Source organism: Erinaceus europaeus, chromosome 2 (assembly GCF_950295315.1).
Source record: "Erinaceus europaeus chromosome 2, mEriEur2.1, whole genome shotgun sequence".
In the NCBI taxonomy this organism is placed as follows: domain Eukaryota; kingdom Metazoa; phylum Chordata; class Mammalia; order Eulipotyphla; family Erinaceidae; genus Erinaceus; species Erinaceus europaeus.
This window is the reverse complement of record NC_080163.1, coordinates 28,974,736-28,984,909: the sequence shown is the minus strand read 5'-3', so window position 1 is coordinate 28,984,909 and position 10,174 is coordinate 28,974,736. Positions and strand designations below refer to the sequence as shown.

Genomic DNA, 10,174 nt, shown 5'->3' with positions numbered 1-10,174 from the left:
TTTGAGTTGAGTGTGTCTCTTAATGCAAGAAATAACTCACAAAACATACATCCTTTTGATCAGGGGAGAAGAATGTATGGCACTGGATAGCAGTCAAAACCTACCTGGGGAGTTTACACTCTGTTCCTTGGAGGCATTCTGAGTTCATTTCTTGTGTTGCATAGACAAATGTCCACGCATGCATAGTGCCCTGCTTGTATGCCCTTCTAAGGGAGAAGCAATGACAATCTCAGAAGAATAAAAAGAGAATGACCAAAGGGGACCCTCTTAACCTTTGGTTTGACTTTGGACTCTGCAGTTGTTGGCAGCAGTCCTAAGCTCTTATTTTCTTCTTCCCAGTGTGTGATTTTGTAGTTGTAATATTTTTAGCAGTTCCCCATGAAATATTGGGATCCACATTTCGAATCTTTTTTTCTTTCTCTTTAATAGAAGATTCGACTAACTTTCATATATGAAAATTAAGATTTCCAACTGAATTTATTACATACAAGATAAAGTTTAATCTTGTGCTTTATTTCAATGTTAGGTAGCAAAATAACAAGAAAAAAAACAGTTCATTTTTATAAAAATTTTCATAAATTTAAAAACACTTCTTATAAAAGTTTATACTGCTTCTGTCGTTCAGCATTCTGAGAATCTTATTACTTAGATCTTATTATACCCAAGGAAAATAAATTCCTTCCAGCCTGCTAGGGTAATATTTTCTGGCCCTTTCAACCCTGACTCTAGGTTCCATTTTTTTTAAATTATTTATTATTGGATAGAGACAGATAGAAATTGAAAGGGGAGAGAAAGGGAGAGAGACAGAGAGATACCTACAGCACTGCTTCACCACTTGTGAAGCTTTTCCCTTGCAGATGGGGACCAGGGACTTGAACCTGGGTACTTGTGCACTATAATGCGTGTGCTTAATCAGGTGTGCAACCACCTGGCCCTTACTTTTTCTTTTTCTTATGTTCACTGAGACACCAACCCCAACTGATGTCCTGATACTTCTTATTACAGGGAGTGAGTTTAAAAGGCAGGAAGCTATTACAATAATGTCAATATCAGAATAATAAGGAGTCTGACTGTGCCAATTATGGGTAGAAATGCAGGAAAGGAGTAATGCCAATCTTTTAAGTGTGGTTTCCTTGGTGGGGAGAGAGGAATTAGGAACAGAGTGACATTGTGGAAGATAATGGGATAGCCAGTTCCAGAAAGAGATTAAACCTTCTTAGATAAACAACAGTTAAAGGAGGCAACCATCAACAAGCCGGCCCTGAAAGAGGTTCTGAAAGACCTCTTATAAATAAGAACATCACTATAATACTTGCAATATATCAGAGCAAACAAAATTTTTTTTTGAACAATGGCACTACAATACATTAATTCCATAATATCAATAAATGTCAATGGCTTAAACTCACCCATCAAAAGGCACAGGGTGGGGGGATGGATCAGAAAACATAACCCATCCATATGCTGCTTGCAAGAATCCCATCTGTCACAACAAGATAAACACAGACTTAAAGTGAAAGGATGGAAAACTATCATACAGGCTAACAGACCACAAAAAAGGGCAGGAACAGCCATTCTCATCTCAGACACGATAGATTTTAAATTAAATAAAGTAATAAAATATAGGCAAGGAAATTACATAATGATTAGAGGATCAATCAGCCAAGAAGATTTAACAATTATTAACATCTATGCACCCAATGAGGGACCAGAAAGAGATTAATGAGTTGTTTTTTTTTGTTTGTTTGTTTGATTTGGCTGTTCTAACCATCATTAGTTGAATTAATGTTGAAATATCTAAGTAGCATTAGGAGGTAGCTGGGAATTTAGCTTAAAGTCTGAGCTGCAGAAAAAAAATGAGGAAAGGTTACATGTTGGGAACATGTTTCGGGGTGTCTCCTTCTCCGGCAGGGTGTCCTCCAGGGGAAAGGTAACGGGTTGGTTCTTTCTCGCTCACGACAGGGGTGACACAAAGTAAAAGACACCAGGGGACTCTTAGCGTGAATCTAGAATCTGAGTCCTTAGAGTCCCAGAATCCTAGAGTCCGTTTATTAGCAAAGTGGACATGAGTTAAATAGAAAAGCAATGGAGGTAATTATTGTTGCAATATGACAGAAATTACAGGTTTCTTAACAGTCAGAATGCCCCTAAGGTAGGGGGTTGGTATGGCAGGAATTGATGAGATACAAGACAGTTATTTTCCATAACACAAGCAACTTAATTATCCAAAGGTATTCCAGAGAAGCATAGGGGTTAAACCCGTAGGGTGAGACAGAGAGAAGATGGATATCAAAAGGCCATATAGTTTGGAATTTCTCTTGTCTGGGGTCTGAGGTGTGTGATGAAGTGTGAGATAAGGTGTGTTCTTCTGTGATCAGAAGGTGACTTTGAATAAGTGAATCTGTGGCCATGTGGCCTGCGGTTAATGGAGGGAAGTATTGGGGTTTCTGTGAGCCTGATAGAGCTTAGGAAGAACCACCCCCATCTTTGGATGGAGGTCTGAGAAGATAACCTCTTGGTAAGTCTCTCTCAACCGATGTGAGCATAACGGGGGAAACTCAGACTTGGTTCTTTCCTCCTTGACTCTCAGGCCCACAGAAACCCCAATACTTCCCTCCATTAACCGCAGGCCACATGGCCACAGATTCACTTATTCAAAGTCACCTTCTGATCACAGAAGAACACACCTTATCTCACACTTCATCACACACCTCAGACCCCAGACGAGAAATTCCAAACTATATGGCCTTTTGATATCCATCTTCTCTCTGTCTCACCCTACAGGTTTAACCCCTATGCTTCTCTGGAATACCTTTGGATAATTAAGTTGCTTGTGTTATGGAAAATAACTGTCTTGTATCTCATCAATTCCTGTCATACCAACCCCCTACCTTAGGGGCATGCTGACTGTTAAGAAACCTGTAATTTCTGTCATATTGCAACAATAATTACCTCCATTGCTTTTCTATTTAACTCATGTCCACTTTGCTAATAAACAGACTCTAGGATTCTGGGACTCTAAGGACTCAGATTCTAGATTCACGCTGAGTCCCCTGGTGTCTATTACTTCGTGTCACCCCTGTCGTGAGCGAGAAAGAACCAGCCTGTTACCTTTCCCCTGGAGGCCACCCTGCCAGAGAAGGAGAGAGACACCCCGAAAGTTACATACATGGAAGTAATGTGAATGTTGTAAAAGTTGACCAATGAGAGAGACAAATAAAAGCAGGAGGCTAGAATCTCATTTTTGGAAAGTGTACACATTTGCAAGAGGGAGAAGAATTGGGAAGGTGACAAAGGATCAATAGAGAAATGTGAGGTCAGCATTATTTGACTCCTGTAAAAAGGTGAAAAACTGTAAGAAGGAAATCTAAAACTTTAAAGTAAAAAATGTGTGTGTGTGTGTGTGTGTCTAAGAGAAAGACAGAGATAAGTCATGAATACCACTCCATCTCTTATGTATAGTACTTTTTTTTTGTCTCTATTGTCTATATACCCTGATGTGGTATTTTCTTTTAATAATATTAGTGTGGTAGTCCATAGAAGTATGCTATTCAAATCTAATTCATGAAAAACTGCTTCTATAATATCAGGTACTGCCTCTAGAACCATCACTATGATGAGGCCAGTCTGCCCTGAACTGTTCTAAGTACAGTGTGGGTACTATTGCAAAGAATTCTGACTTAACATTTTTGATGAGACAACATTTACTACTTAAAGGCAGTCCACTGGCATTTCTTCTAATATATCTCGGTATCTAATTCTCAGTACCACAAGTGTCATGTGTACATAGTAGTTTTACTAGTTGGCCTGCCCAGCTCTCATAATCCTGACAGCTTAGAAACTAGTCAAAACCCCTGAAAAAAAGTTTTGGTATTATTTTATCTCCCTCAGATGTTAGGAATTATTTTCACTGGAGTAAGACTTGTGAGACTCAATCTAGACTACACAGTAGTAGGTCATAGAAAGCCTTGATTCTGATGTTACTTTAATTGGGTTACTAGTTTAATCTTATAAACCATGTCCATTTGAGAAAAATAACTGACCTAAATATTTTAAATTTGCTTCAGTCTCCCCCCTCCCAGGAGTCTGCTATTCCATCAAAGGAGTGGATACAAATACCATGTGTGTGGGTATGGGTGGGTGGGGCATAGAAAGGGAGAGAAGGGGAGTCCAAAATATACAGACTATTTACTTTTTCTTTTTTGGGGAGATTAATGATTTATAGTCGATAGTAAAATACAGTAGTTGGTACATGTGTAATATTTCTCGGTTTTCCGCATAACAAACACATCTTCTTTTTAAGACATTGTTTTAAAAAGAATTTAGCCACTCTTCTGAAGTCACTTTTTTTTTTCACGAATGAGTACATGTTATGTTAAACCATTCTATTAGTTATAGACAATTTTCTGAAGGTTAAGAAAAAGTCGGTCAACATGGTCTTAAAATCAGGAGGGGAAATGTAGGGGTACTTCACATGGGCAATTAAGGAAACTAAACGGGGGTCAGGTGGTAGTGCAGCGGGTTAAGCACAGGTGGCGGTGGCGCAAAGCGCAAGGACTGGAGAAAGGAACCCAGTTCGAGACCCTGCTCCCCACCTTCAGAGGGGTCACTTCACAAGCGATGGAGCAGGTCTACACGTGTCTATGTTTCTCTCTCTCTCTTTGTCTACCCCTCCTCTCTCCATTTTCTCTCTGTCCTATCCAACAACATCAATTACAACGATAATAATAACCATGATAAAACAACAAGGGCAACAAAAGGGGGGAAAAAAAAGCCTCCAGGAGCAGTGGATTCATGATGCAGGCACAGAGCCCCCACCCTGGAGGCAAAAGAAAGAAAATTAAAAGACAATTAAACTACACAAACTAGTCTGTGTTCTGGCATTTGCACCCAGCTCGAGCATGACCCTTGGAGTCGGAGAGTCTCCACGTCGCCTTTTGAGCGAGGCGCAATCTCCGCTAGTTCCGGCAGACTTCAGAGGGCGGAGGCGGAAGCGGAAGTGCAGGCGGAATCGCATGCAGGCGGAATCATGGTGACCATTACAGAGCTGCCCGACACGTTGCTGCTGGAGGTGTTTTCCTACCTGCCGGTGCGGGACCGCATCCGCATCGCCAGAGTCTGTCACCGTTGGAAAAGGATCGCGGATGACCGCTGGCTGTGGCGACACGTCGACCTGACGATCTACAAGATGTGTCCGAAGGTCCTGTGGCACCTCCTGCGCCGCTACCTGGCGTCCCGCCTGCAGTCCCTGCGGATGGGGGGCTACCTGTTCTCGGGCTCCAACGCCCCGCAGCTGTCGCCCACCCTGCTGCGCGCCCTCGGCCTCAAGTGCCCCAACCTGACCCGCCTTTGCCTGCAGGTGGCCGACCTGCGCGCCCTGCCTCTGGCCTGCCTGCCCCCCTCCCTGCGCACGTTGGAGCTGCACAGCTGCGAGATCTCGAGCGCCTGGCTGTACCCCGGGCCCGGGGCGTCCCGCACGGCCACGCCGCTGCCCCACCTGGAGCGCCTGGTGCTGCACCGCGTCCCCACCTTCTGCGACGAGCATCTGCTAGGCCTGGGCCGCTTCCCCGCCCTGCGCACCCTGGTCATGGGCGGCACCTACCACGTCACCGAGACGGGCCTGAGCAACGGTCTGCGGAGGCTGAGTCAACTGCAGCACCTCGAGGTGCTGGACTGCACCCTGGCCGCCGACGTCGTCCTCCGTGCCGTCCGCCACTGCCGGCCCAACCTGCAAGGCCTGAGCCTGAGCGCCCGCCACCTGTCGGTCACCGGCCTGGAGCACCTGCCCTCCCTGGTCGGCCTGCAGAGCCTCTCCCTCATGGGCCCGCCGGTGATGCATAACCTGCCCAGCCCGCTGGAGCTCCTGGCGGCCTGCCAGGCGTTGCCCATGCTCAGGTCCCTGGAGATTCGCGGCCTGGGCTGGGAGGGCCAGGAGGCCGAAGGCATCCTGAGCCAGGGGCTGCCCCAGTGCTGGGTGTCCGTCCGGGCCTACACCCGCGAGTCCAGGGACTGGTGGATGTGAACCTGCACCCCCGTCATCCCGGAGGAGGAGGAGCCCAAGCCCACCCAGGACCCAGGCCCCAGCCCTTCCCAGCTGGATGGCTCAGCCTCCCAGAGGTCATCCCCACATAAAAGGTTCTGCAAAAGAATTTCTTGCCTGAGGTTTCAATTCCCAACATCATCTGAATCTAGAGCCAAGCAGGGGTTCTGGTCTCTCTTTTCTCTCTCTCTATCTCTCTCTCTCTCTCATTAATATATAAAGTGTGACCAGCCCAGTGTTCCGCCCTTGAGAAGCCCTGTGTGAGGTCATAATCAGACTAAGGTCAGGTTCACCCATTAAGAACTGGGCGGGTTTGGGTGCTCTTCTCCCACCCCCACCCCGGACTGGATGAGGAGGGGGGTGCAAGGGGAGGGCAGTCACCAGTGTCTTAATGCTCAAAATCCTCAGAAATGGTTCACAGTTTTTTCCCATTCTTGGGTCCTCTGTATTTTTCCCTTCTGTATTTTTGTTATATCGTTATTACTATCCTTTGTTAATGAGATTACTTTTTTTATGTCCTCAGGAGATAACTTCTGGGAACTGGATAGGCAATTAAAACATTTTACCAGATAGTTCCTCACCTGAATGAATAGATAAATAAAATGATTATACAAAATTGAAAGAAAATTGTATAATCAGCAAATAATCTTGGCACAACTGTATTTCCAAATAAATGATCACTTTAAGGTGTTAAATAACACAAGTGAGTTATTGCGTATCTAGCTCATGCTTTATTCAAAATAAATAATTCTTAAAGCATTTGGATTTAATTCTGAAGTGAGTTGGTCATGTTAGATGTCCTTTAATCTTTATGTTCCATGGATTTTTCAGTTTATTTGACGGTCCCTCACATTTCCTGTATCTATAATTTTGCTGGGTTTATTTCGAAGAGATAATGAGCTAAACATACATTTAGCACCAGATAGATACAAAATCAATATTATAATATCTTCAAATTGTGTATACCCATTCATATGTGTACTTAAATTCATTTCTCAAATGCCTAACTTAGATTATAGAATCCCTTCAAATAAAGTGGCTCTATCTTAATTATGTTTTATTTGTTCCAATGCCTAGTATAGTAGATGGTAAGAAAGCATTTTGAGATTTGAATTGTATATTTTGTATCAGTAGAATTGTGAGGGGTTTTATCTAATGATTGCTTATATATAAAACCAGTTATTTAAATAAATGTTTGCAGAATTGAAACAAAACATTGTATGTGTATTTCAGTACATACATGAACAACAGTGTATAAATGCCCAACAGTTATTTAAATGGTAGTCTCAGATTATGAATAAGAGAAAAGTGGAACGGGGAACAGGAGAAAAATGCAGATTTCCATGCATGAGGACTTGAGTTCAATCCCTAGATCTACATGGGAGCACTAAAGATACTCTATGGATTGTTTTATGGTTCTTTGGTGGTTTTCTTTTTCTATTCTTCCTCCTCCTTCTCTCTCTCTCTCTCTGTCTCTCTCATTTTCTTTCCTCACTCCATCTTTTGATGTCTGTGTCTCTAGGATATAGAATAAAAAATTGGAGCTGGAGATAAGTGGTAGAGCGAGCACATGCCTTACATACACATAAAGATTTGAGTCAAGGCTCATTACATCACCAGAACAGCAAGAACAGCACCAGGGGTAGCTTCCCAGATGGTAGAGTGGTACTGTGGTGGCTCCTTTTTTCTTTCTACCTTTCTCTTTATTGAATAAAAAGTATTAAAAAGTCAACTTAGGAGCAGTGGATTTCTGCATGCATGAAGTTCAAGCTTCACTAAAATGGGTCAGATGGTATTGTACATGGGTATCACATTTTAAAAGGAGAAAAATAATACTAAATTTTGTCTATTATATATCTGACATGATACTAGTATTATTATTAGAACTCCTGATTTCTTTATAGACCCCTAAAGTATAATTCCTATTATTTCTATGCTGGACTATTTTTCTTAATCACTAACGGCTGAGATGTGTCAGGAATTATTTGCTACCTCTCTAGTTCTGTTTTCAGCCTCTATGGTGTTTGGAACATTAGGGTAAACACAGATAATGGGTTAAAAGACCTTTAGGTTTTTTATTTTATGCCTACATCATTGGTAAGGCCAAGATTTGCAGAGTAAACATAGAATCTGCTATAGTCACTAGAATTAGAGATAAGTCTAATACAGAGTAGGCTACATACTATGAGAGATCATTCAGCTATGCATGCCTTTATAATGTTTATGTATATCCTAGACACATTTACATATACCATTAATATGTTTACATATTCCCTAAAATTTTTATAATTGGCATAGAAGTATGCACTCATAACCAGTAAATAGAGGGACAGAACATCTTACACAAGAGACTAATAAGATCCCACAGAGACATTCTGCAGAACCAAATGTACACCTTGTGTCTGCTGCTCCATATCCCTTTTTTTGCAATGACGATTACTTCTCAACCCTGAGATGTAGACAAAGCTCTGCTCTTTGGCATCCAGAGAACACCTACACAATATTTCAATATATTAGGAGTTATATAGCATAATTTTATTTACATTTAGTAGTGCTTCTCAGTGTTATTCCTCTTCAATTTCTGGTAAGGAAACCAAGCAGTGTTTATAAATTATTCAAAGTAAACCCTGATACTTAAGAGACAGAGCTGTGATTTCAACTCAGTGACGAGGTAGGTTTCCACAGTTCTACCAAAACTGAGACACATAGTAGCTTATGAAACATTGGATAAAATCTCAAATCGTTATTTCATTCATTCTTTATTTCATGAGAGGTTCTATCCTTGGTGATAGAGTATAGAAATTAAGAGATATAAAGTCCCTCTTTTCATGGAGTTTAGTACATTGGAGAAAAAAGTCCACTAAGGGATGTTACAATTCACTTTAAAAATTATTAAAAAGCAACCTCTCAGTCATATCTGCATTGTTCCTTTGACTTTCAGTGACTAATAGTAGGATTTCCTTTCAAACTTAAGGAAGAATCTACCTTGAAAGTCTACAGAATATAGTATACATAATGCCAAAATATTGAAAACATTTCTATTATTAGAAAAGGAGATTTAAAATATTTGAATAAATAAAAATTCAGACTATTTTAGTTATTAAAATGTATTGTAAAAATACATAATATATAATATCTTATACATTTAATGACATTAAATGAAAATAGCAAATTTGGAAATTGTAATCTGAAAATATAAATACTTATTTTTGAAAAACACATAAATAATAAAAGTACTTGATAAATCTTGTTATTGCAGATCGTTAAACATTTAGGGGATATTAAGGCCCCAATTGTGCAAAGGTTATATGGCTTCTATTGTTAAAGGTTTAGATGTTCCTACTTGCTTATTGTACTTTTATTACTTCATATCCCAAAATTTCATGGTAAGTAAGAGAAAGGTAGTGACAACAAAGCACTACTCAACCATCTGTGGAGTTTCCCTTGGTGCCATCATGCTCACATGTGGTACCAAAACTCAAATTTAGAGCCTCATACATGCCCGATTTGCTATGTACTCTACCAGGTGAGCTATTCCCCTGCACTAAGTTTGCTGAGTTCTTTATATATTTTTTTCACTTAATATGAAGTATGTTGTATCAAAATCTTCTCCCCTACTGTAGGGTGTCTTTCTGTTTGGGTGATGGTATCCTTTCTCAGAGCTTCAGAGTTTGATTTAATCTCATTGGTTTATTTTTTTCTTTGTTTTTGAATTTGAGTCTTTGAAGAAATTTCTGAAGCATTGGTCATGAAGTGTTCTGCTAAAGTTTTCTTATCGATAATTGCTAAGTTATATCACTTATACCTGAAACTTAAGAAATAATGACAGAGAGGGAAAACAACAAAGTATTTTGGACTAGGTGTGGTGTATTGAACCAAAGTGACGAATTTGGGGAAACAAAGGGAAGGAAGAGATGGAGAGAACCTTAGGGGCCTGATGTATTTTGGTGTAAAAAGACCTAAATAGTGGATGAGAGTGTTTTGCAAGGAACTTTCACTAGGGAATGAGAAACTGCATCCGTGTGTTAACAACTGTACTGTATACTATAAGCTCTCCAATAAAATGAAATCAAAAAGAAATAGGGAAGATTAATTTTACCATATTGATGTTAATCTTGACCTAAAATGGGTATA

General features: G+C 40.8%; 1 protein-coding gene across 1 annotated transcript; it reads left to right on the top strand.

Annotated features, from left to right (window-relative positions):
- The first annotated feature begins 4,980 nt into the window (after nt 1–4,980).
- On the top strand, nt 4,981–6,169 carry LOC103117618 (F-box/LRR-repeat protein 12-like). The gene has a single exon (XM_007527717.2). It carries the CDS (start codon nt 5,030–5,032, stop codon nt 6,020–6,022), a length of 993 nt encoding a protein of 330 aa, XP_007527779.1. The 5' UTR covers nt 4,981–5,029; the 3' UTR covers nt 6,023–6,169.
- Nucleotides 6,170–10,174: the final 4,005 nt, after the last annotated feature.

What these genes read in the sequence shown, in the direction of transcription:
- LOC103117618 (XM_007527717.2), top strand. Translation starts at nt 5,030, where the DNA reads ATGGTGACCATTACAGAGCTGCCCGACACGTTGCTGCTGGAGGTGTTT.